Source organism: Chelonia mydas, chromosome 1 (assembly GCF_015237465.2).
Source record: "Chelonia mydas isolate rCheMyd1 chromosome 1, rCheMyd1.pri.v2, whole genome shotgun sequence".
NCBI lineage: Eukaryota > Metazoa > Chordata > Testudines > Cheloniidae > Chelonia > Chelonia mydas.
This window is the reverse complement of record NC_057849.1, coordinates 10,717-38,569: the sequence shown is the minus strand read 5'-3', so window position 1 is coordinate 38,569 and position 27,853 is coordinate 10,717. Positions and strand designations below refer to the sequence as shown.

The window sequence follows — 27,853 nt, the reverse complement described above, 5'->3', positions numbered from 1 at the left end:
CATCCGTTAGGGGAGGATCTATTAATGGAGATTCTCTATGTCCTAGAAAGGAGGAGAGGATGGAAGGTAATAAAGTAAAGCTAGGATCTGATGAGAAACAGTCAAATGAAAAAAAGTCCCATTCAATTACATCATGTAATATCACTTTTTAGCTCTCTGCCAAGTTTTTAAATTGTTTATATACCAATGCTAGAAGTCTAACTAATAAGATGGGTGAATTAGAGTGCCTTGTATTAAAGGAGGATATTGATACAATAGGCATCACAGAAACTTGGTGGAATGAGGATAATCAATGGGACACAGTAATACCAGGGTACAAAATATATCGGAAGGACAGAACAGGTCGTGCTGGTGGGGGAGTGGCACTATATGTGAAAGAAAGCATAGAAGCAAATGAAGTAAAAATCTTAAATGAACCAAACTGTACTAGAGAATCTCTATGGATAGTGATTCCATGCTTGAATAATAAGAATATAGCAGTAGGGATATATTACTGACCACCCAACCAGGATGGTGATAGTGATTGTGAAATGCTCAGAGAGATTAGAGAGACTCCTAAAATAAAAAACGCAATAATAATGGGGGATTTGAACTGTCCCCATATTGACTGGCTACATGTCACCTCGGAATGGGGTGCAGAGATGAAGTTTCTTGACACCTTAAATGACTGCTTCTTGGAGCAGCTAGTCTTGGAACCAACAAGAGGAGAGGCAATTCTTGATTTAGTCCTAAGTGGAGCACAGGATCTGGTCCAAGAGGTGAATATAGCTGGACTGCTTGGCAATAGTGGCCATAATATAATTAAATTTAACATCCCTGTGGCGGGGAAAACACCACAGCAGCCCAACAATGTAGCATTAATTTCAGAAAGGGGAACTACAAATGGACGTGTTGTTCCTTGACTTTAGCAAAGCTTTTGACACGGTCTCCCTCAATATTCTTGCCAGCAAGTTAAAGAAGTATGGGCTGGATGAATGGACTATAAGGTGGATAGAAAGTTGGCTAGATTGTCAGGCTCAACGGGTAGTGATCAATGGCTCCATGTCTAGTTGGCAGCTGGTATCAAGGGAAGTGCCCCAAGGGTCGGTCCTGGGGCCGATTTTGTTCAGTATCTTCATAAATGATCTGGAGGATGGTGTGGATTGCACTCTCAGCAAATTTGCGGATGATACTAAACTGGGAGGAGTGGTAGATTCGCTGGAGGGGAGGGATAGGATACAGAAGGACCTAGACAAATTGGAGGATTGGGCCAAAAGAAATCTGATGAGGTTCAACAAGGACAAGTGCACTTAGGACGGAAGAATCCCATGCACCGCTACTGACTAGGGATCAAATGGCTTGGCAGCAGTTCTGCAGAAAAGGTCCTAGGGGTTACAGTGGACAAGAAGCTGGATATGAGTCAACAGTGTGCCCTTGTTGCCAAGAAGGCCAATGGCATTTTGGGATGTATAAGTAGGGGCACTGCCAGCAGATCGAGGGACGTGATCATTCCCCTCTATTCGACATTGGTGAGGCCTCATCTGGAGTACTGTGTCCAGTTTTGGGCCCCACACTACAAGAAGGACGTGGATAAATTGGAGAGAGTCCAGCGAAGGGCAACAAAAATGATTAGGGGTTTGGAACACATGAGTTATGAGGAGAGGCTGAGGGAACTGGGATTGTTTAGTCTGCGGAAGAGAAGAATGAGGGGGGATTTGATAGCTGCTTTCAACTACCTGAAAGGGGGTTCCAAAGAGGATGGCTCTAGACTGTTCTCAGTGGTAGCAGATGACAGTACAAGGAGTAATGATCTCAAGTTGCAGTGGGGGAGATTTAGGTAGGATATTAGGAAAAGCTTTTTCACTAGGAGGGTGGTGAAACACTGGAATGCGTTACCTAGGGAGGTGGTGGAATCTCCTTCCTTAGAAGTTTTTAAGGTCAGGCTTGACAAAGCCTTGGCTGGGATGATTTAATTGGGGATTGGTCCTGCTTTGAGCAGGGGGTTGGACTAGATGACCTCCTGAGGTCCCTTCCAACCCTGATAGTCTATGATTCTATGATACACAAAAATGAGGTTAGTTAAACAGAAATTAAAAGGTACAGCACCAAAAGTGAAATCCCTGCAAGCTGCATGGAAACTTTTTAAAGACACCATAATAGAGGCTTAACTTAAATGTTTACCCCAAATTAAAAAACATAGTAAGAGAACTAAAAAAGTGCCACTCTAGCTAAACAACAAAGTAAAATAAGCAGAGAGAGGCAAAAAGGCATCCTTTAAAAAGTGGAAGTTAAATCCTAGTGAGGAAAATAAAAAGGAACATAAACTCTGGCAAATGAAGTGTAAAAATATAATTAAGAAGGCCAAAAAAAGAATTTGAAGAACAGCTAGCCAAAGACTCAAAAAGTAATAGAAAAAATTTTTTTTAAGTACATCAGAAGCAGGAAGCCTGCTAAACAACCCACGGCGCCACTTGATGATCGAGATGGTTGTGACGAAGTGGGACTGTTCTTAATGTTTCCTCTGAATACTGTAGGGGTGCCTCAGTTTCTCCTATGCATTTCTTAAGCCTCTAGGTGGTGGGATAAGGGGGCGTCATTGTTGCAGAGCAAAGGGCCAGTGAACATAAATGGCCGACATGCTGTCTCCTGGCAATTGATGGTCTGGGCTATTCCCCCCTGCAAGGTGATAGCTAAAGGGGTTGGAGAACAAAGGAATCAGGTGACCTCCTGACCCGGGAAAGGGACAAAGCCCAGAGGGCTGTGGGAAGTGCATGGAGAGGCAGAGGAAGCTAAATGCTCCAAGGTCAGACCCAGGAAGGTGGAAGCTGTGTGTGAGCTTTTTGCCCTGCAGACAGTCTGCTCACAAAGAGGAGACTTCCCCAGAGTCCTGCCTGGCTTCGTAAGGAGCAGTTCCAGAGAATCGCCCGGGGACTCCGTGACAATGGTAAAGGAGCATTCAAGAACAATAAGGCCATTGCGGAGAAACTAAATGAATTTTCTTTGCATTGATCTTCATGGCTGAGCATGTGAGGGAGATTCCCAAACCTGAGCTATTCTTTTTAGGTGACAAATCTGAGGAACTATCCCAGATTGAGGTGTCATTAGAGGAGGTTTTGGAACAAATTGATAAACTAAACAGTAATAAATCATCAGGACCAGATGGTATTCACCCAAGAGTTCTGAAGGAACTCAAATATGAAATTGCAGAACTACTAACTGTAGACTATAACCTATCATTTAAATCAGCTTCTGTACCAAATGACTGGAGGATCGGTAATGTGACACCAATTTTTAAAAAGGGCTCCAAGGGTGATCCCGGCAATTACAGGCCAGTAAGCCTGACTTCAGTACTGGACAAACTAGTTGAAACTATAGGAAAGAACAAAATTGTCAGATACATAGATGAACATAATTTGTTGGGGAAGAGTCAACATGGTTTTAGTAATGGGAAACATGCCTCACTAATCTACCAGAATTCTTTGAGGGGGTCAACAAGCATGTGGACAAGGGGGATCCAGTGGATATAGTGTACTTAGATTTTCAGAAAGCCTTTGACAAGGTCCCTCACCAAAGGCACTTAAGCAAAGATGTCATGGGATAAGAGCGAAGATGCTCTCATGGCTTGGTAATTGGTTAAAAGAGGGAACAAAGGGTGGAAATAAATGGTCAGTTTTCAGAATGGAGAGAGATAAATAGTGGTGTCCCCCAGGGGGCCATACTGGGCCCAGTCCTATTTACCGTATTCATAAATGATCTTGAAAAAGGAGTAAACTGTGAGGTGGCAAAATTTGCAGATGATACAAAACTACTCAAGATAGTTAAGTCCCAGGCAGACTGCGAAGAACTACAAAAGGATCTCTCAAAATAGGGTGACTGGGCAACAAAATGGCAGATGAAATTCAGTGTTGATAAATGCAAAGTAATGCACATTGGAAAACATAATATCCACTCAATGTGCAGTGGCAGTCAAAAAAGCAAACAGAATGTTGGGAATCCTTAAGAAAGAGATAGATAATAAGACAGAAAATATCATATTGCCTCTATATAAATCCATGGTATGCCCACGTCTTGAATACTGCATGCACATGTGGTCGCCCCATCTCAAAAAAGGCACATGGGAATTGGAAATCTTTCAGAAAAGGGCAAAAAATGATTAGGTTGCTGGGTTAGATGGGTCTTTGGTCTTACCCAGTATGTCCATTCTTATGATCCACCACAGCTCCCAGATCCTTCTCAGCACTGCTGCTGCCAAGCCCAGTTATCCCCCATTCTGTATTTGTGCATTTGTTTTTTCTTTCCTAAGTGTAACACCATACATTTGTCTTTGTCGAATTTTATTTTGTTGTCTATAGCCCAGTTCTCCAATTTATCAAGATCTCTCTGAATTTTAGTTCTATCCTCCAAAGTATCGGTGGCCCTCCTGCCACCGCCCAGCTTTGTGTCATCTGCATATTTGATCAGTACGTTCTCTATTCCTACATCCAGCTCATTAATACAGATGTAAAATAACACTGGACCCAGAATAGATTCCTGTGGAACCCCACTTGAGACCTCCTTCCATTCTGACTTTATTCCATTAATAGTTACCTGTTGTTTGCGTTCGTTTAACCAATTATTTGTCCATTTAATGGTAGTTCCGCCTAGCCCACATTTCTCCAGTTTACCTATCAAAATGTAATGTGGGACTGTCTCAAAAGTCTTGCTGAAGTCCAGTTATATTATATCCACCGCATTCCACCTATCCACCAAAGCAGTTACACTGTCAAAGAAGGAAATCAAGCTGGTTTGACATGATTTGTTCTTAGTAAATCAATGCTGGCTGCTAGTGATTACCTCTTGATTCTCCAGGTATACACAAATTGAATGTTTTATACATTGCTCTAGTAAATTCCCAGGTATGGAGGTCAGGCTGACTGGTCTATAGTTCCCTGCCTCCTCCTTTCCCCCCTTTGTAAATATAGGCACTACCTTAGCCCTTCTCCAGTCTTCCTGGACCTCTTCTGTCATCCATGAGTTTGCAAATATTATTTTCATTGGCTCTGAGATTTCTTCAGCTAATTCAGTATCCTCGGGTGAATAGTAGAAGAACATAAGAACGGCCATACGGGGTCATACTAATGGTCCATCTAGCCCAGCATCCTGTCTGCTGACAGTGGCCAATGCCAGGTGCCCCAATGGGAATGAACAGAACAGGTCATCATCAAGTGATCCAATCTCTGTCACCCATTCCCAGCTTTTGGCAAACAGAGGCTAGGGACACCATACCTGCCCATCCTGGCTAATAGCCATTGATGGACCTATCCTCCATGAATTTATCTAGTTTTTTTTTTTGAACCCTGTTATAATCTTGGCCTTCACAACCTCCTCTGGCAAAGAGTTCCACATGGTGACTGTGCGTTGTGTGATGAAATACATCCTTTTGTTTCTTTTAAACCTGCTGCCTATTAATTTTATTTGGTGACCCCTAGTTCTTGGTTATGAGAGAGAGAAAATAACACTTCCTTATTTACTGTCTTCACACCAATCATGATTTTATAGACCTTTGTCATATTCCCCTTTAATATTCTCCTTTTCCAAGCTGAAATATCCCAATCTTATTAATGTCTCCTCATACAGAAGCTATTCCATACCCCTAATCATTTTTGTTGCCCTTTTCCAATTCCAGTATATCTTTTTAGAGATGGGGTGACCACATCTGCACGCAGTATTCAAGATGTGGGTGTATCATGGATTTATATAGAAGCAATATGATATTTTCTGTCTTATCTATCCCTTTCCTAATGATTCCCAACATTGTTAGCTTTTTTGACTGTCACTGAGCATTGAGTGGATGTTTTCAGAGAACTATCCACAATGACTCTAAGATCTCTTTCTTGACGGACAACAGCTAATTTAGACCCCATCATTGTATATGTATAGTTGGGATTATGTTTTCCAATGTGCATTACTTTGCATTTATCAACATTGAATTTCATCCACCATTTTGTTGCCCAGTCACCCAGTTTTGAGAGAGCCTTTTTTAACTCTTTGCAGTCTGCTTTGGACTTATCTATCCTGAGTAGTTTTGTTTCATCTGCAAATTTTGCCACTTCACTGTTTACCCCTTTTTTCAGATTGTTCATAAATATGTTGAACGGTGTGTCTCCCCACTGATCTGAATTAATTCAGATTGGTCAGTAGATCTCTGGCGTTTTGGTTTTTTAATTACCCCAATCTGCATCCCTTCCCCTTTATTGTCTGTGGTAACTTCACTAGTCATCCGGTCACATCTTATTTTTTGTGAGAAGACTGAAGCAAAGTAGGCATTAAGCAGCTCTGCCTTCCTATCATCTTCCGTGACCAGCTCACCTTCTCCATTGAGCAGCGGACCCACATCATCCCTGATCTTTCTTTTTTGTCTGACATATTTGAAGAACCCCTTCTTGTTGTCTCTAACGTTCCTTGCCAGCTGTAACTCATTCTTTGCCTTCGCTTTCCTGATTTTGTCCCTACACGCTCACACTCTTCCCGCGTACACTTCCTTGGTGACGTGCCATCCTTCCATGTCCTGTATGGGTCCCTCTTGGGTTTTAGAGAGCTAAAAAGCTCCTTGTGCAGCCACATTGGCCTCCTGTGGCTCTTCTTATCTTTGCTCTGCTTTGGAATAGCTTGATATTTATTCCTAATTGGTCTTTCCTATTTGAGTCAATTGAAATCATAGAATCATAGAATAGAATATCAGGGTTGGAAGGGACCTCAGGAGGTCATCTAGTTCAACCTCCTGCTCAAAGCAGGACCAATCCCCAACTAAATCATCCCAGCTAGGGCTTTGTCAAGCCCGACCTTAAAAACTTCTAAGGAATGTGTCATAAACATACAGCTAAGGGTAGCATAAAATCCCTCCTTTACCTGTAAAGGGTTAAGAAGCTCAGATAACCTGGTTGGCACCTGACCAAAAGGACTAATAAGGGGAAAAGATACTTTCAAATCTGTGGGGGAAGGTTTTTGTTTTGTTTTTCTTTGTGTTTTCTCTGGGTCAGCGAGGAAGCAGGGCAGGGAAAATCCATCTCCTAAAGCCATACCTGAACTAAGCATCTAAGATTACAAATTGTAAATAATAGGAAGGAAATGCATTAGATTATCTTTTGTTCTAGCTTGTCAATTTTCCCTGTGCTAAGAGGGAGGTTTATTCCTGTTTTTTGTAGCTTTGAACTTTTTGCCTAGAGGGGAATCCTCTATGTTTTAAATCTTACTACCCTGTAAAATTACCTTCCATCTTGATTTTACAGAGGTGTTTCTTTTACTTTTTTTTCTTTATAATAAAGTTCTGTTTTTTAAGAATCTGATTAGTTTTTAGTGTCCTAAAAACCCAGGGGTCTGGTCTGTGCTCACCTTGTTTACCTATCTGGTTGGTAGATTATTCTTAAACCTCCCCAGGAAAGGGGGTGAAGGGGCTTGGAGGAATATTTTGGGGAAACAGGAACTCCAAGTGGTCCTTTTCCTGAATCTTTGTCTAACTCACTTGGTAGTGGCAGCAGTACTCATCCAAGGACAAGGGAAGGATTTGTGCCTTGAGGAAGTTTTCAAGCTAAGCTGTGTCAAAGGCAGATTCAAGACTCACTGAATTTGTCAGACCACTCTGTTTATTAGCAAAGCGCTTTGCCAATGCACCCATGTGATTGTGAGCCTCTTGCAAAAGCTCAAGCTAACTTATTTATACAGATAAGCCAAAACCAATTTAACATACGATGCAAAAGGAAGCATAAACTGACAAATATACATACATATCTTATTTGCATACTAACGTTTACCAATCTCCTAGCTCAGTAGGAGCTCTAAGTTAATTAGTTTGAGGACCCATTGTCTCACACTCCTTAATGTTTCTCTTCCTGACAACTATATTTCAACAAACTCTTCAAGCACTATTTCTTTAATGAATTATAATTTCAATATAATTCATTCTACTTTCACAGCTGGTAGAAATAAACTTAGGGGGTCTTTCATGCGGGTCCCCACATCTGTACCCCAGGGTTCAGAGTGGGGAGAGAACCCTGACATGGTGGCAGCACGGTGGGATCATTTTGAACCAGAAGCACAAACCTCAGGATAATAAAAGGACTTTTTTTGCTTCTTTTGGTTGCTTGGAAAGCAGGGAGGTTTGTTTTTTTTAAAGGACACTTTTTATTTTTGCCCTTTCTTTTTTTAAAGCTGAGAGCAGCTGGAATTTTTTTTTTTTTACTGTGCCTGAAGGCAGAGGAGTTAAGTTATAGCAAGGGAATTCACAAGCTGTTTTTTTTTTTTTTCTTTCTAGCTCTTGGGTAAGGCTGGGCTAAGCGCAGGAAGGCTAGGATTACAGAAAGTGATGTCCAGAGAAAACTAGAATTAGCCAGTTTTGAAGCTGAAGAGAGACAGAAAGAACATGAAAGGCAGATGGCCTTAAAGCGCTTGGAAGCGGAGGCAAAGGCAAAACGCTTGGAAGCGGAGGCAGAGGCAAAATGCTTGGAAATGGAAATGGAGGCAAAACGCTTCGATACGGAGTTAGAGCTGAAGCGCTTAGATCTGGAAAGGGCTAAGATGGATCTACCGGATAACCCTAACAATCCTTCCCCAAAAATCCACAAATGGGAGCGACTATGTCCACAGTATGATGAATCCAGTGATATTGCTGAATATTTCATCACCTTTGAGAGACTGTGCAAACTCCGTGCAATACCTGACGATCACAAGATGACCACATTGGTAGCAAAATTGACTGACAGAGCTCTGGACATATTCAACAAAATGCCTATTGAGGATGCTTCTGACTATGCTGGGCCTGCAAGGGCTGTGGGGGGAGATACCAGCGAAAGGAGGACACTCAGGCCTAAGAATAGTAAACTATGCTTTATTGAAGGAAGGAAGAACTTACGCTCCAATCTGCGTGGGGAGCCCCTAGGACGCGCGGAGGGGCTGCAGGGGACTCTGGCCATTCGGGACAGCTGACCAGGCAGGACTCCACCTGGGGGGAGTCCTCTGCGGAGCTATATTCTCCGCGCTTATCTCGGGGTTACATGGGGTCAACAGTTGGTTACATTCTTATATATATAATTTATACTTATTACATAAACTGACTCGTTTACAGGCAAAAATATGCTAAGCTATGCTACAATATCTTTTGGCAGGTTCTGTCGGACAAAGTTCATTGAAACTGCTTGCATCCTCCACTTACATCCAGTCACATCCTTAGTCCACCACTTAGCTCCTCGCCAATCTTCGGCAACCTTGCCCCTACATATGGTAAATTTAAGGATTTGATTTTGAAACAATTTCAAATTACACCTGAAACTTACAGAGTAAAATTTACAGCCCTTAACAGAGGGACTGGACAAAGTAATGTGGCTTATGTAAACCAGATGAAGGATCTGTTAGATAAATGGGTCAAAGGAAGTGGTGTAACTAGCTTTGAAGGGATGTGTGATTTAGTTATACAGGAGCAGTTCCTGACTGTGACCAATGATGATATAAAACAGTGTTTATGGAATAAAAATATTATTATCCCATTCCCATGCTGCTGGGGGAAGACCTGGCCAACCATGTGAAGCTAGCCCAGAGGGTGGGAATGGTCACCCGCAGCCAGGCGAAGCAAACCTTCACACCTAGCTCTGTCCCTGAGCCTTCTACAAGGGCCCCGTCTGTGTTACCAGAGACCCAGACTGAGGTGATGGAACCAGACTCCATGCCAATGTCTGCAACAGCAGTAGTGGATCCAGTTGCAGAGACCCAGCCAGAGTCAGGCCCAGAACCGGAACTGGCAGAGCAAGCAGCACCAGAACCGTTGCCAGCACTGAGTCCAGCGCTTGCAACCCTGTCTGCAACCCCAACACCAGAGGGCACCACCAAGGGCGCCCAGGCAGCAGCAGCAGCTAAACCTACACAAGCAGAATATGGACCCTGGACTTCAGGAAAGCAGACTTCAACTCCCTCAGGGAACTGATGGGTAGGATCCCCTGGGGGAATAACATGAGGGGGAAAGAAGTCCAGGAGAGCTGGCTGTATTTCAAAGAATCCCTATTGAGGTTACAGGGACAAACCATCCCGATGTGTCGAAAGAATAGTAAATATGGTAGGCGACCAGCTTGGCTTAACAGTGAAATCCTTGCGGATCTTAAACATAAAAAAGAAACTTACAAGAAGTGGAAGATTGGACAAATGACCAGGGAAGAGTATAAAAATATTGCTCGGGCATGTAGGAATGAAATCAGGAGGGCCAAATCACACCTGGAGCTGCAGCTAGCAAGAGATGTTAAGAGTAACAAGAAGGGTTACTTCAGGTATGTTGACAACAAGAATAAAGCCAAGGAAAGTGTGGGCCCCTTACTGAATGAGGGAGGCAACCTAGTGACAGAGGATGTGGAAAAAGCTAATGTACTCAATGCTTTTTTTGCCTCTGTCTTCACTAACAAGGTCAGCTCCCAGACTGCTGCGCTGGGCATCACAACATGGGGAGTAGGTGGCCAGCCCTCTGTGGAGAAAGAAGTGGTTCTGGACTATTTAGAAAAGCTGAACATGCTCAAGTCCATGGGGCCGGACGAGTTGCATCCGAGAGTGCTAAAGGAGTTGGCGGCTGTGATTGCAGAGCCATTAGCCATTATCTTTGAAAACTCATGACGATCAGGGGAAGTCCTGGACGACTGGAAAAAGGCTAATGTAGTCCCCATCTTTAAAAAAGGGAAGAAGGAGGATCCTGGGAACTACAGGCCAGTCAGCCTCACCTCAGTCCCTGGAAAAATCATGGAGCAGGTCCTCAAGGAATCAATTCTGAAGCACTTAGAGGAGAGGAAGGTGATCAGGAACAGTCAGCATGGATTCACCAAGGGAAGGTCATGCCTGACTAATCTAATCACCTTCTATGATGAGATTACTAGTTCTGTGGATGAAGGGAAAGCAGTGGATGTATTATTTCTTGACTTTAGCAAAGCTTTTGACACGGTCTCCCACAGTATTCTTGTCAGCAAGTTAAAGAAGTATGGGCTGGATGAATGCACTATAAGGTGGGTAGAAAGTTGGCTAGATTGTCGGGCTCAACGGGTAGTGATCAATGGCTCCATGTCTAGTTGGCAGCCGGTATCAAGTGGAGTGCCCCAAGGGTCGGTCCTGGGGCCGATTTTGTTCAATATCTTCATAAATGATCTGGAGGATGGTGTGGATTGCACTCTCAGCAAATTTGCGGATGATACTAAACTAGGAGGAGTGGTAGATATGCTGGAGGGCATGGATAGGATACAGAGGGCCCTAGACAAATTGGAGGATTGGGCCAAAAGAAATCTGATGAGGTTCAACAACGACAAGTGCAGAGTCCTGCACTTAGGACGGAAGAATCCAATGCACCGCTACAGACTAGCGACTGAATGGCTAGGCAGCAGTTCTGCAGAAAAGGACCTAGGGGTGACAGTGAACAAGAAGCTGGATATGAGTCAACAGTGTGCCCTTGTTGCCAAGAAGGCCAATGGCATTTTGGGATGTATAAGTAGGAGCATAGCCAGCAGATTGAGGGACGTGATCGTTCCCCTCTATTCAACATTGGTGAGGCCTTATCTGGAGTACTGTGTCCAGTTTTGGGCCCCACACTACAAGAAGGCTGTGGAAAAATTGGAGAGAGTCCAGCGAAGGGCAACAAAAATGATTAGGGGTCTGGAACAAATGACTTATGAGGAGAGGCTGAGGGAACTGGGATTGTTTAGTCTGCAGAAGAGAGGAATGAGGGGGGATTTGATAGCTGCTTTCAGCTACCTGAGAGGTGGTTCCAAAGAGGATGGTTCTACACTATTCTCAGTGGTAGAAGAGGACATGAAAAGGAGTAATGGTCTCAAGTTGCAATGAGGGAGGTTTAGGTTGGATATTAGGAAAAACTTTTTCACTAGGAGGGTGGTGAAACACTGGAATGCGTTACTTAGGGAGGTGGTGGAATCTCCTTCCTTAGAAGTTTTTAAGGTCAGGCTTGACAAAGCCCTGGCTGGGATGATTTAATTGGGGATTGGTCCTGCTTTGAGCAGGGGGTTGGACTAGATGACCTCCTGAGGTCCCTTCCAACCCTGATATTCTATGATTCTAAGAGGCTCAGCCGGAGCCTGAACCCCAACCTAGCGCACCCGTGGAGAGCAGGTCACCATCCCCCGAACCAGCCCCATCCCCTGCATCCCTTCCCAAGGGACCAAGCCCAGGTCCACCATCCAGCGAGGAACTGAGGTCTCCAGCATCAAGGGAACAGTTCCAGGCCGAGCAGGAAGCAGATGAAATCCTCCAGGGAGCTTGGACCGCAACACGGAGCAACCCACCGCCTCTCAGCTCTTCTAATCCATCCCAGTTTGTGGTAGAAAGAGGACTTTTATACCAGGAAACTCTTGCTGGTGGACACCAGGAAGACTGGCATCCTCAAAGACAGTTGGTAGTTCCAACTAAGTACAGGGTAAAACTCTTGAGCTTAGTCCAGAATCATCCTAATGGCCATGCTGGGGTGAACAGGACCAAAGACTAATTGGGGAGGTATTCCACTGGGAGGGAATGGGCAAGGACATTTCTACCTATGTCCGGTCTTGTGAGGTGTGCCAAGGAGTGGGGAAAACCCCAAGACCAGGTCAAAGCCCCTCTCCAGCCACTCCCCATCACTGAGGTTCCCTTTCAGTGAGTAGCTGTGGATATTCTGGGTCCTTTTCCGAAAAAGACACCCAGAGGAAAGCAGTACATCCTGACTTTCATGGATTTTGCCACCCGATGGCCGAAAGCAGTAGCTCTAAGCAACACCAGAGCTAAAAGTGTGTGCCAGGCATTAACAGACATTTTTGTCAGGATAGGTTGGCCCTCTGACATCCTTATAGATTCGGGAGCTAATTTTCTGGCAGGGGCCATGAAAAGCCTGTGGGAAGCTTATGGGGTGAACCACTTGGTTGCCACTCCTTACCACCAACAAACAAATGGCCTGGAGGAGAAGTTTAATGGAACTTTGGGGGCCATGATTTGTAAATGAGCTCTCCAATGATTGGGACCTAGTCTTGCAGCAGTTGCTTTTTGCGTACAAAGCTGTACCACTTGCCTGTTTAGGGTTTTCACCATTTGAACTTGTATATGGCCACGAGGTTAAGGAGCCATTACAGTTGGTAGGGGACCCGGTCATGGTCTGGAAGGCACTTCAGGCCCATAAGATGGAAGCATCGTGGGAAGGGCCATTCACGGTCCAAGAGTGCCTGGGAGCTGTTAATTATTTCATAGCATCCCCCACCTCAAATCTAAAGCATACCATGTTAATTTTCTAAAGCCTTTTTGTTCCAGAGAATTAAAGGTTTGTCAGATTACAGCCCAGGGAGGAGATGCTGCTGAGTGGCCTGAAGGTGTCTGCTACGAAGGAAAAAGTGACGGTGGCGTGGAAGAGGTGAACCTCTCCATGACCCTTGGGCGTATGCAGCAACAGCAGATCAAGAAGCTGTGCACTAGCTTCACGCCGATGTTCTCACCCACCCCAGGACTGACTGAATGGGCATACCACTCCATTGACACAGGTAATGCTCGCCCAATTAGAGCCCAACCTTACCGGGTGAGATCCAGGACATGCTACAGGTGGGTGTAATCCGCCCCTCTAACAGTGCATGGGCATCTCCAGTGGTTCTAATTCCCAAACAAGATGGAGAGATACACTCTTGCGTGAACTACCATAAGCTAAATGCTGTAACTTGCCCAGACGACTATCCAATGCCACGCACAGATGAGCTATTGGAGAAACTGGGATGTGCTCAGTTCATCTCTATCTTAGACTTAACCAAGGGGTACTGGCAAGTACAGCTGGATGAATCCACCAAGGAAAAGCGAGCCTTCATCACTCATGTAGGGCTGTATGAATTTAATGTGCTTCCTTTCGGTGCGAAATATACCCTCCACTTTCCAAACACTGGTAGATGGTCTCCTAGCGGGATTGAGAAAATCTGCATTTGCCTACCTTGATGATGTGGCCATCTTTTCTGATTCCTGGGCAGAACACCTGGAGCATCTGAAAAAAGTCTTCGAGCACATAAGGGAGGCATGACCAACTGTTAAGGCTAAAAAGTGTCAAATAGGCCTAAACAGAGTGACTTACCTTGGACACCAGGTGGGTCAAGGAAGTATCAACCCCCAGCAGGCCAAAGTGAATGCTATCCAAAAGTGGCCTGTCCCAAAGTCAAAGAAACATGTCCAATTCTTCTTAGGCTTGGCCGGGTATTACATGCGATTTGTACCACACTACAGCCAAATTGCCGCCCCACTGACAGACCTAACCAAAAAGAAAGCCAAATGCAGTACAGTAGACTGAACGTTTAACCAACTTAAAGTGACACTCATGTCTGACCCTGTGCTAAGGGCCCCAGACTTTGACAAACCTTTCCTACTAACCACAGAAGCATCCAAGCGTGGTGTGGGGGCAGTTTTAATGCAGGAAGGACCAGATCAAGAATTCCATCCTGTCGTGTTTCTCAGCAAAAAACTGTCTGAGAGGGAAAGCCACTGGTCAATCAGCGAAAAGGAATGTTACACCATTGTCTACGCTCTGGAAAAGCTACGCCCATATGTTTGGGGACGGCATTTCCACCTGCAAACCAACTATGCTGCGCTACAGTGGCTTCATACCGCCAAGGGAAATAACAAAAAACTTATTCGGTGGAGTTTAGCTCTCCAAGATTTTGATTTTGAAATTCAACACATTTTAGGAGCTTCTAACAAAGTGGCTGATGCACTCTCCCATGAAAGTTTCCCAGAATCAACTGGTTAAAATTGTCCTTGAAATGTGGAAAATATTGTTAGTTTTTATATAATCAGTAGTGTCTCTAGAGGTGCATGTGTCTTACTAATTCTGTTTTCTCCTAGAGCTCTAGGAAGAATTCACAGCCAGTGTGGAGCAGGATGTCCAGCACTGTCTATGATTTGTGGGGCGTGTCATAAACATACAGCTAAGGGTAGCATAAAATCTGTCCTTTACCTGTAAAGGGTTAAGAAGCTCAGATAACCTGGTTGGCACCTGACCAAAAGGACCAATAAGGGGAGAAGATACTTTCAAATCAGTGGGGGAAGGTTTTGTTTTGTGTTTCTTTGGTGTTCTCTCTGGGTCAGCGAGGAAGCAGGGCAGGGAAAATACATCTCCTAAAGCCATACCTGAACTAAACATCTAAGATTACAAACTGTAAGAAATAGGAAGGAAATGCGTTAGATTGTCTTTTGTTCTAGCTTGTAAATTTTCCGTGTGCTATAGTAGTCTTCCAACAGATCTCAGGGAAGTTAAAATCCCCCATTAATAAAAGTTCATGTGTGTTAGCTAATCTGGTTACCAGCTTGTAGAATTACTCATCTACTTCCACTTCCTGATTTGGTGGTCTATAATAGACCACCACCATAATATGACTACTGTTCTTTTCCCTTTTTATCCTCACCCAGAGACTCTCAGTAGATCTGTCGCTTACTTACTCTTGGAAGTCGGAGCAAATGTATATATTTTTGATGTACAGCACAACTATATCCATCAATACTGGTACTCCATTTATGAGAGTTGTCCCACCAAGTCTCTGTAATGCTAGCGAAGTCATAATTTTCTTTATATACCATGACTTCTAGTTCATCCTGCTTGTTCCCATTCTCCTTGCATTTGTATACAGCCATTGAAGATATTTTGCAGACTGCCTTCTTGCTTTTCCCCTTACCTTTTTAATGCAGTTGTGATTTCTAGTCTCTTCTCCAGAAATAGTCCATTCCCCTTGTTGTCATTACTTAAGCCTGGGTGTGCATTGGCCAGGTTTTTGTCACTATCTCCCATAGGACCTAGTTTAAAGCTCTCCTTCCCAGTATTTGATAGATGGAGCCCATCCCAGCATAGTAATCCTTAGTTAGTGTACCTGTAGCTCCTGTGGGGCTCTAGTACTGTGCTTTATCGACAATAAACCTGGCCGAGCACCTTCGCCACTGAACCGAGCCTGTGGTCGATCTTATGAGTAACATTGAGGTCTGCTGATTGAACATGCCACTGTCTGCTAGTGCAGCTGACGCTGAAGCTTCAAGAACAGCAATACTGGCAGCAGTAACACTACTTCCTGACGCAGGGAAGAAAAGTAAGCAGCAGGATACGGACCCTGGACTTCAGGAAAGCAGACTTCGACTCCCTCAGGGAGCGGATGGGTAGGATCCCCTGGGGACTAACATGAAGGGGAAAGGAGTCCAGGAGAGCTGGCTGTATTTCAAGGAATCCCTGTTGAGGTTACAGGGACAAACCATCCCGATGAGTCGAAAGAATAGTAAATATGGCATGCGACCAGCTTGGCTTAACGGTGAAATCCTAGGGGATCTTAAACATAAAAAAGAAGCTTATAAGAAGTGGAAGGTTGGACATATGACCAGGGAAGAGTATAAAAATATTGCTCGGGCATGTAGGAATGAAATCAGGAGGGCCAAATCGCACCTGGAGCTGCAGCTAGCAAGAGATGTCAAGAGTAACAAGAAGGGTTTCTTCAGGTATGTTGGCAACAAGAAGAAAGCCAAGGAAAGTGTGGGCCCCTTACTGAACGAGGGAGGCAACCTAGTGACAGAGGATGTGGAAAAAGCTAATGTGCTCAATGCTTTTTTTGCCTCTGTCTTCACTAACAAGGACAGCTCCCAGACTGCTGCACTGGGCATCACAACATGGGGAGTAGATGGCCAGCCCTCTGTGGAGAAAGAGGTGGTTAGGGACTATTTAGAAAAGCTGGACGTGCACAAGTCCATGGGGCCGGACGAGTTGCATCCGAGAGTGCTAAAGGAATTGGCGGCTGTGATTGCAGAGCCATTGGCCATTATCTTTGAAAACTGTTGGCGAACGGGGGAAGTCCCAGATGACTGGAAAAAGGCTAATGTAGTGCCAATCTTTAAAAAAGGGAAGAAGGAGGATCCTGGGAACTACAGGCCAGTCAGCCTCACCTCAGTCCCCAGAAAAATCGTGGAGCAGGTCCTCAAGGAATCAATCCTGAAGCACTTAGAGGAGAGGAAAGTGATCAGGAACAGTCAGCATGGATTCACCAAGGGTAGGTCATGCCTGACTAATCTAATCGCCTTCTCTGATGAGATTACTGATTCTGTGGATGAAGGGAAAGCAGTGGATGTATTATTTCTTGAGTTTAGCAAAGCTTTTGACACGGTCTCCCATAGTATTCTTGTCAGCAAGTTAAAGAAGTATGGGCTGGATGAATGCACTATAAGGTGGGTAGAAAGTTGGCTAGATTGTCGGGCTCAACGGGTAGTGATCAATGGCTCCATGTCTAGTTGGCAGCCGGTATCAAGTGGAGTGCCCCAAGGGTCGGTCCTGGGGCCGATTTTGTTCAGTATCTTCATAAATGATCTGGAGGATGGTGTGGATTGCACTCTCAGCAAATTTGCGGATGATACTAAACTAGGAGGAGTGGTAGATATGCTGGAGGGCATGGATAGGATACAGAGGGCCCTAGACAAATTGGAGGATTGGGCCAAAAGGAATCTGATGAGGTTCAACAAGGATAAGTGCAGGGTCCTGCACTTAGGACGGAAGAACCCAGTGCACAGCTACAGACTAGGGACCGAATGGCTAGGCAGCAGTTCTGCGGAAAAGGACCTAGGGGTTACAATGGATGAGAAGCTGGATATGAGTCAACAGTGTGCCCTTGTTGCCAAGAAGGCCAATGGCATTTTGGGATGTATAAGTAGGGGCATAGCGAGCAGATCGAGGGACGTGATCATTCCCCTCTATTCAACATTGGTGAGGCCTCATCTGGAGTACTGTGTCCAGTTTTGGGCCCCACACTACAAGAAGGACGTGGATAAATTGGAGAGAGTCCAGCGAAGGGCAACAAAAATGGTTAGGGGTCTGGAACACATGAGTTATGAGGAGAGGCTGAGGGAACTGGGATTGTTTAGTCTACAGAAGAGAAGAATGAGGGGGGATTTGATAGCTGCTTTCAACTATCTGAGAGGTGGTTCCAGAGAGGATGGTTCTACACTATTCTGAGTGGTAGAAGAGGACAGGACAAGGAGTGATGGTCTCAAGTTGCAGTGGGGGAGGTTTAGGTTGGATATTAGGAAAACCTTTTTCACTAGGAGGGTGGTGAAACACTGGAATGCGTTACCTAGGGAGGTGGTGGAATCTCCTTCCTTAGAGGTTTTTAAGGTCAGGCTTGACAAAGCCCTGGCTGGGATGATTTAATTGGGGATTGGTCCTGCTTTGAGCAGGGGGTTGGACTAGATGACCTCCTGAGGTCCCTTCCAACCCTGATATTCTATGATTCTATGACTGCACCAGCAACAACATTCCACAGCACTAACAACAAGTCTTCTAGTCTCCAGGTCCTTCAAGATTTTGGAACCAGGAGTTTTTCATCCTCACCTTACTTTTATTCATAGATTGGAAGCAGAAAACAAGCTTTCCTGCTTTTTCAGCTTCCTAGCTGTTCTCAACTTTGAATGAACTGTTTATTAAAGTGAACTAGTTGAATAAACTGAAATGGAGAAAATATTTTCTGTGCACCTACAGAAGAGGATACTGCTGTTAAAAGCTGGTTTGGCACTTCAGCAAACTCTGGTGCTCCAGGTGCTTAGCCAGTGACTTCCACCATTTGACTTTCTTTAAAACTTCAGCAGCAAACACATACTACTTGATTATTATTTTTATTTAATTTGAGTTGTTGTAATAGATTACCTTAAATTTAGACTTTAACATAGGTTGTAATAATTTCAGATTTAATTTTAAATAAGTATTTTTTTAAAAGAAAAATAGTTAATATAAATTTTAAAAATCCAAATTTTTTATTTAAAAAAACAAAACCCCCATAGGCTTCTCTCCACCCTGTGAAGCAGCCATCCTGTACATGGAAACAGAAATGGGTCCTGCTAGTGGCTGGGGGGAATTGTCCAGTTAGGGTACAAACCTGGGATTCAGAAGACCAAGATTCAATCCCCTGCTCTGCCACAGACTGTGTGTGTGACCTTGGACAACTCCTTTAGTCTCTCTGTATTTGAGTTCCCGTCTGAACAATAGGGATAGTAGTATTTCTCTACATTTTATATCGGTTAAGGCCAGAAGGGACATTAGATCATATAGGCTGATCTCCTGTATTCCACAGCATTTAATATGTAACCTATAACTTAAATCAGCCTCTACCAGATGACCTGAGGATAGCCAATCTAACAGCAATTTTTTTAAAAAAGGGTCTAGGCAGGGCCTTTCCTGGCAGTTACAAGCTGGTAAACCCTACTTCAGTACAAGGCAAATTAGTTGAAACTATAGTGAAGAACAGAATTATCAGACACATAGATGAACATGATATGTTGGGGAAAAGTCAACATGGCTTTTTTAAAGGCGAATCACGTCTCACTAATCTATTAGAATTCTTTGAAGGTGTCAACCAGCATGTGATGGTGATTCAGTTGGAATATCGTATCTTGATTTTCGGAAAGCCTTTGACAAGATCCCACATCGAAGGCTCTTCAGCAAAGTAAGCTGTCATGGGATAAGAGGGAAGGTCCTCTCATGTATCAGTAATGGGTTGAAAGACAGGGAAGGAATAAATGATCAGTTTTCGTGGTGGAAAATGGTAAATAGTGGGACCTCAACATATTCATAAATGATCTGGAAAAGGGGGTAAACAGTGAGGCGGCAAAGTTGTCAAATGATGCTAAATTACTTAAGATAGTTAAGTCCAAAGCTGACTGCAAAGAGTTACAAAGGGATCTCACAAAACCTGGGTGACTGGGCAAGAAAATTGCAGATGAAAATCAGTATTGATAAGTGCAAAGTAATGCACATGGGAAAACATAATTCCAACTAAATATACAAAATGATGGGGTCTAAATGAGCTGTTGCCAAAATTTCATTCTTTAGTGGTATCATGAATAGTACTCTGAAAACATCAGCTTAGTGTGCAGCAACAGTGAAAAAAGCTAACTGTGTTAGGAACCATTAGGAAAGGGATAGAGGATAAGACAGAAAATATCATACTGCCACTATACAAATCCATGCTACACCCACATCTTGAATACTGAGTGCAGTTCTGGTCTCGCCATCTCAAAAAAGATATATTGGAATTGAAAGAGGTACGTAGAAGGGCAACAGAAATGAGTAAGGGTATGGAATAGCTTTCATACGAGGAGAGAGTAAAAAGACTGGGACTTTTCCGTTTAGGAAAGAGACAATTAAGGGAGGATATGACAAAGGTGTATAACATCATGACTAGTGTGGAAAAAGTGAATAGGGAAGTATTATTTACCCCTTAACATAACAGAAGAACCAGGAGTCACCCAATGAAAATAATAGCCAGCAGGTTTAAAACAAACAAAAGGAAGTACTTCTCACACAACACGCAGTCAATCTGTGGAGCTTGTTGCCAGGGGATGTTGTGAAGGCCAAAAGTATAAATGGGTTTAAAAAAAGAATTAGATAAATTGATAGTGGATAGGACCATCAGTGGCTATTCGCCAAGAGGGCCAGAAGTGCAATCCCATGCTCCAGGTTCCCCCTAACCTCTAACTGCCAGAAGCTGGGACTGGAATACAGGGGATGGATCACTCGATAATTGTCCTGTTCTGTTCATTCCCTCTGAAGCATCTGGCGCTGGCCACTATCAGAAGGAAGGATACTGGGCTAGATGGGCCACTGGTCTGACCCAGTATGGCCATTTTTATATTCTTGTGTATGGTGACTGGTAAACATGGTGTGGGGAAAGAGAACTCAAATATCACACTACTCATCACAAAGTGCACAGAGAACCAGCTAGTTATCACAAACATATTTCAGCAAACAACGAAGCACAGAACAACATGGATGCATCCCCACTCTTGTCATTGGTATTTAATTGACTCTGTCATTGTACACCAACAAGACCATCAGTATGTAAAAATCACCTGTACAATGTGGGGAGCATGCATGTGGTCTGATCATTGGCTTGTGAGATGTAAAATGACAGTGCTCCTCCAATTAAACCAGCGCAGATGTCGTCACTCCAGTACCCAAGCTCAGTGTGCACATAATGAAATCTGAGCTCACGTGCTCCAGACTTGTTAAAAAATGTGAAGTTCTCACACTTTCTCAGTCAGACATAATGAACACTCGCTTTGCCTGGTCATCTTTTAAGGAAACAGTATTTGATGTATCTAAAGAAGTTCTCAGCTTCGTAAACTGAGCATCAGGACTGGTTTGACAAAAATGACACTGAGATAAAGCAACTCCTGACATCCATGCATGCATGCTCTTCATCAGTTATGGATAAATAATAAAAACTCATCTATTAAAAAGATGGCTTATTCATGTATAAAGTGTAATTTGCAAACTAAGTTTTGCCACAAAAGATAGCTGTTGAAAACATGAAAGCTGAGCAGCTTCAATCAGTGGCAGACCAAAAGACTCCAAATAGTTTTTTTGATGAGCTAAAATCATGTACGACATACACTCTAATGGTACCACTCCTGTCTGGAATGCAGATGAGTCACTGCTGCTGGTCGATCGTGGACAAATTCAGAAAACATTGGCTGAACACTTCAAAGAGGTGCTTAACTGCCCATCCACCATGTCAGCATCAGCTCTTGATGATCTTGAACAACTTCCACTTCAAGACCACCTCTCAATTCTGCTGAACATGTCTGAAGAGTGGAAAGCTGTCAAGCAAATGGAAATGGCAAAGCAGATGATATTTCTGTGGAGATCTTCAAAAGTGGGCTGATCAGGGAATGGGCTGATCAGGGAATTCACTGACCTCTGTCTATGGTTTTAGAAATAGGAGTCTGTGCCACAGGAACTTAAATGCCAACATTAAAACAAGGGTGATGTTAAGGTAGGGGTCTCCGACAGACCATCTAACCAGAAAGAAGAGGTGGATGAGGCTTAAACAGTGAACAAAATCATCCAAAGCACAGGACTTGGTGGTGATGGGGGACTTCAACTATCCAGACATCTGTTGGGAAAATAATATAGCAGGACACAGATTATCCAATAAATTCTTGGACTGTATTGGAGACAATTTTTTATTTCAGAAGGTGGAGACAGGTACTCGGGGAGAGGCTGTTCTAGAATTGATTTTGACAATTAGGGATGAACTGGTTGAGAATTTGAAAGTGGAAGGCAGCTTGAGTGAAAATGATCATGAAATTATAGAGTTCATGATTCTAGCAAATGGTTGGAGGGAGAACAGCAAAATAAAGACAATGGATTTTAAGAAGGCAGACTTTAGCAAACTCAGGGAGTTGGTAGGTAAGATCCCAAGGGAAGCAAGTCTAAGGGGAAAAACAATAGAGACAGTTGGCAGTTTTTCAAAGAAACATTATTAAGGGCACAAAAGGAAACTAGCCCACTGTGTAGGAAAGATAGGAAGGATGGCACGAGACCACTCTGGCTTAATCAGGAGATCTTCAATGATCTAAAAATCAAAAGAGTCCTATAAAAAGTGGAAATGAGGAAAAAGTAGAAAGGATGAATATAAATAAATAAAACAAGTACGTAGGGACAAAATTAGAAAGGCCAAGGCACAAAATGAGATCAAACTAGCTGGAGACATAAAGGGTAACAAGAAAACATTCTACAAACGCATTAGAAGCAAGAGGAAGACCAAGGACAGAGCAGGCCCTTTACTGCTTGGGGGGGAAATAATAACAGAAAATGAGAAAATGGCAGAGGCGATGTTCCCCTGGTGTTATCTGGACCTATGTTCTGCTAGGTCACTCTAATCCTTGACTCGGAGCGACCATTACCCTGCTCTGCTGTAAGTACCCCCACTCCTGGGCTGTTCACACACAGCCTCTGGCATGTAAGCTGTTTCTTGGATTGTGCAACTGAATGACACTAGCCAATATCTCCGGTCCCAGACACGATCCTAGGAACGTCTGTCTTGCAGTGTCCAGTTATACCCGCTGGATGCTGCAAGCTTATATGAGTTCGTCCGTTTAACAAATAAATTGATATGCACCAAGCTTGTTATCGACACCCTTCAAACCAAACGCACTGCTTCAGGTAGAATAAACAAACACATTTATTAACTACAAAGATAGATTTTAAGTGATTATAAGTCAAAGCACAACAAATCAGATTTGGTCAAATGAAATAAAAGCAAAAAGCATTCTAAACTGATCTTAACACCTTCAGTGCCCTGACAAACTTAGATGCTTCTTACCACAGGATGGCTGGTTGCCCTTAGTCAGCTCTCCACTTTGATCAGTGCTTCAGTCGCTTGCTGGTGATGTCTGCAGATGGAGGTGGAAGAGAGAGGAAGAGCCGGGCAAACATCATTCCCTTTTATCATATTCTTTCTTCCCTCTTGGATTTGCCCCCCTCCCCTTCAGGGTCAGGTGAGCATTACCTCATCGCAACCCCACACTGACCAAGGAAAAGGGGGGTGACTCACTCGAGAGTCCAACAGATCCTGTGTTGCTGCCTAGGTCAGTGTCCTTTGTTCCTGTGGGGCTGGGCAGGGTTTGTCCAATACATGCCCTGATGAGGTATGAACTGCCCCTCTGCTCTTGGAGAGTTTTGCCTGGGCTTCTTTTAAGCGATGAGGATACATTTTCAGCCACATAACTATATACAACCTATAACATTACTACAATGCTTAGTGCATCATGAGCCTTCTGAAGACACCCATGACAAACTTTGCATTGGATACCACACAATCATATTATAAAGATGAACATAGAGGTGTAGGGTGCTCCCCCAAGGTACAGAGCATCACACAGGTGTTGTCTAACCTGCTCTTAAAAACCTCCAATAATGGAGATTTCACAACCTCCCTAGACAATTTATTCCAGAACTTAACCACCCTGACAGGAAGTTTTTCCTAATGTCCAACCTAAACCACCCTTGCTGCAATGTAAGCCCATTGCTTCTTGTCCTATCCTAAGAGGTTAACAAGAACAATTTTTCTTCCTTCTCCTTGTAACAACTTTTTACATACTTGAAAACCGTTATGTCCTCTCTCAGTCTTCTCTTTTCCAGACTAAACAAACCCAGTTTTTTCAATCTTCCCTCACAGGTCATGTTTTCTAGACTTTTCATCATTTTTGTTGTTCTTCTCTGGACTCTCTCAAATTTGTCCACATCCTTCCTGAAACGTGGTGCCCAGAACTGGACACACTAGTCCAATTGAGGCCAAATCAGAGCGGAGTACAGCAGAAGAATTACTTCTTGTGTCTTGCTTACAACACTCCTGCTAATACATCGCAGGATGACGTTCACTTTTTTTGTAACAGCGTTACACTGTAGACTCATATTTAGCTTGTTATCCACTATGATCCCCAGATCCCTTTCTGCAGTACTCCTTCCTAGGCAGTGATTTCCCATTTTGTAAATATGCAACTGATTGTTCCTTCCTAAGTGGAGTACTTTGCATTTGTCCTTATTGAATTTCATCCTGTTTACTTCAGACCATTTCTCCAGTTTGTCCAGATCATTTTGAATTCTAATGCTATCCTCCAAAGCACTTGCAACCCCTCCCAGCTTGGTATCATCTGCAAACTTTATAAGTGTACTCTCTATGCCATTATTTAAGTCATTGATGAAGATATTGAACAGAACCAGACCCAGAATTGATCCCTGCAGGAGCCCACTCATTATGCCCTTCAAGTATGACTGTGAACCATTGATAACTGTTATCTGGGAACGGTTTTCCAACCAGTTATGCACCTACCTTATAACAGATTCCTCTAGGTTGTATTTCCCTAGTTTGTTTATGAGGTGGTCATGCAAGACCATATCAAAAGCCTTAGTTGAGAGGCTGATGAAGAGGTGTTACAAAGAGCTACGTTACCTCTCAGGGTTATGAGACGAAATATGCTAAAAATTGCGAGTTGCTCAGATACTCTGGTAACGGGGGCCTTATAAATGCTGTAGATAGATTAGAGAGAATCCTCCCTCCACTGGAGAGTTGGACATGTCCTTTCCCAGGTTCACTTCACCTTCAGCCAAACCCAATCTACCTCCAGTTCTCTCCTTGAGGGGAGAATGTCAGATCCCTGGGGGTGAGAAAAGGAAAGATCAATCGTGCAAACATTCTCCTTGTCCAGTTCAGCTCTGGGCTCCTGATCCCCTGAACCTACAGCTCATTGTGTTCTGCTTGTCTAGATTCCTGTCGGGGGGCCAGTCCCTGAAGGCCGTCACTCTCACAGTGCCTGCAGCTGGAACGGGGGAGCGCTCATTGCAGGGGGCCTGGGAGCAGCTGAGCAACCATTGAACTCAGTGCTCTTTCTGAGACCGACTGGGAGTGGCTTTCAGTGGCAGGGTGTAGAGACTCACCCTCCTTTCATCCCCAGGTCAGTGGCGATCCCATGGGACAATAAGCACGTGCTCTATGTCTCGCTCTCATCATCATTGGAGTTGTGTCTCTCTGAACTCTCCACAGATATTCACACACTGCCCATGTACATGATGGGAAACTCCTGCTTGTGGGGGGAGTATGGCTTCACTCTGCATCAGTACCTGGTGTGACTGTGATTGACCTGATGACAGGTTTCAGCTTGGATTATCAGATTGACACAGTAAGTACTGAAACAACCCCCTTTCCAGGAGGAATCTGTGTTCCACAAAGGGAGGAGAAGTCTCCTGGGCTCTGTTGATTGCCACTGACCAGGCCCCTGGAATAGAGAATACAGAAGGGGATAAACTGGGACCCGAATAGGATGCCCCTGCATCTGCCAGCTAGACTCAACCTGGCCAGAGGGGATGGAGATCTCAGCAGAGATGGGAATCTGGGGCTCAGCAAGGCCAAAAGGTGGGGAGCTGCCTTAGCCAAGACTAGAGGAGGGAGAGGCCAAGATGGGCCAGGCCATAGGAGTCACAGAGAGTCTGTGGGAGGAGGAGAGATCAGGGTCAAGGATACTGCCTTTGGGAAGCTGAATGAAGGGAGGAGACAGAGGGCTACAGCTGGGCTGGGCTAGAGGAGGCTCCTCTTTCCTCAGAAAGGTCACTCGCTTCCATAAATAAACGTCTTTCAGTAGCCTGGCCCGCGCCCCAGCTCTGCCCACTACTCTTTCTCCTAGCAAAGAATTCTGAGTTCTTGGGCTGATCCACACACTCTGGGTCTCTGAGCACCCGGTCTCCCTCCAGCTCCCAGGCTTTGAGCACTTTGTCCATGCACCCCACCACCACCACTTCCTGTGCTCCCTCTTGGCCTCCATGCATCTCTCCGGTGCCTGTCTGGCCAGCTCGCCTGGAACAGACAGTGTACGTTTCCCACACAGGACTCTTGTTCTTTTCCAGGTGTCCCTGAAGTGGCCGTTAATGCTGCACAATCACAGCAGCATCTTCTTGCCAGACAAAAGAGAGCTGCTGCTCATTGGTGGTGGTGGGAACTGCTTCTCCTTCGGGACCCATCTCAACCTGCGCCCCGTCTGCGTATGCCTCAGCAACATCCTGACCAGTCAGTGATGGGAGATAAACCAGGATAGAACCACAGAGCTGCAGCTTGGGAAGATGGTGCACTTGCATACCACAGAGGCCAGGTGGCCCTGTGGCAGAAGTGGCTGTACTGCGGCCCAAGCTGGTGATGTGGTCCCACAAGGGATTGCCACCCAGAGCAGTAATCTGGCCTGATGGCAATGGGGAGGTCCAAGGACACAGAACAGCAACATGACCCTGGGGCAGTGGGGAAGATGAAAAGTAGCTGAAGACCCAGAGAGGTGATGTGACAGCATGGTGGTCTGAGCGGTGGGAAAAGTGGCCGGCATTGCATACATGTATGTATCCTACTTTTTTTCTATTGTTCTCTCATTGTTTTATATAGTAAAATAAATAATGATCTGAAAACTGCTTTTTGTGATGGTGCTACAACCCCTCTGGATGAAATGAGGGAGCCGACCTACTTCCCAGGGTATGCAGTAGAACCACAATTAGCCAAAGATTGTGGGGGGGGTTTTAGGGGGGCTGGGGGCAAAACATTTGTTTAGTGTAGGGAAGACACTAGGCAGACTCAGCCCTGCAGCTCATGCCTCACGTATCCTGATGCACTCCCATCCCATTATAGGCAGTTTCCCTGTTCCATCAAAGCAATCAGTCACCTCCACAGCTGTTGGGTAGGGTGATGCCAGAATCCCTGGAGATCTAGAAGAGAACATAAAAACAGCCACACTGGGTCAGACTAGCCCAGTATCCTGTCTTCCGACAGTGGCCAATGCCAGGTGCTCCAGAGGGAATGAACAGAACAGGGAATCATTAAATGATCCATCCCGTTGCCCATTCCCAGCTTCTGGAAAACAGAGGCTAGGGGACGCCATCCTTGTCCATCCTGGTTAATAGCCATGAGCTTATCTAGTTCTTTTTTGAACCCTGTTATAGTCTTGGGCTTCACAACATCTTCTAGCAAAGAGTTCCACAGGTTGACGGTGCTTTATGTGAAGAAATACTTCCTTTTGTTTGTTTTAAATCTGCTCCCTATTAATTTCATTTGGTGACCCCTAGTTCTTCTGTTCTGAGAACAAGTAAATAATAGTTCCTTATTTACTCACTCCACACCAGTCATGATTTTATAGATCCCTATCATATCCCCACTTAGTTGTTTCTTTTCCAAATTGAAGAATCCAAATCTTATTAATTTCTGCTCATACAGAAGCAGTTCCATACCTCTAATCATTTTTGTTGCCCTTTTCTGAACCTTTTCCAATTCCAATATATCTTTTTTGAGATGGGGAAACCACATCTGCATGCAGTATTCAAGGTGTGGGTGTACCATGGATTTATGTAGAGGCAATATGCTATTTTCCATCTTATTATCTATCCCTTTCTTAATAATTCCCAACATTCTGTTCGATTTTTTGACTGCCGCTGCACATTGAGTGGATGTTTTCAGAGAATTATCCACAATGATTCCAAGACCTCGTTCTTGAGAGGTAACAGCTAATTTAGACCCCATCATTTTATATGTATAGTTAGGAT

The 27,853-nt window shown here is 44.3% G+C and overlaps 1 protein-coding gene across 6 annotated transcripts in view; it reads left to right on the top strand.

Moving 5' to 3' along the window:
- The window catches only part of LCMT2 (leucine carboxyl methyltransferase 2), a 69,195-nt gene extending 42,467 nt beyond the window's left edge, over nucleotides 1–26,728 (top strand). For 5 of the 6 annotated variants that reach the window (XM_037904218.1, XM_037904078.2, XM_037904151.2 and 2 more), the window contains 3 exons: nucleotides 25,049–25,236; nucleotides 25,326–25,461; nucleotides 26,183–26,728. In XM_037904218.1, the coding sequence (XP_037760146.1) occupies nucleotides 25,049–25,236; nucleotides 25,326–25,461; nucleotides 26,183–26,350 (492 nt within the window). In that variant the 3' untranslated portion in view covers nucleotides 26,351–26,728. Of the gene's footprint in view, nucleotides 1–21,423; nucleotides 22,158–25,048; nucleotides 25,237–25,325; nucleotides 25,462–26,182 lie in introns of those variants that run through there. The other variant, XM_037904333.2, reaches the window with a different exon arrangement.
- The last annotated feature ends 1,125 nt before the right edge of the window (nucleotides 26,729–27,853 follow it).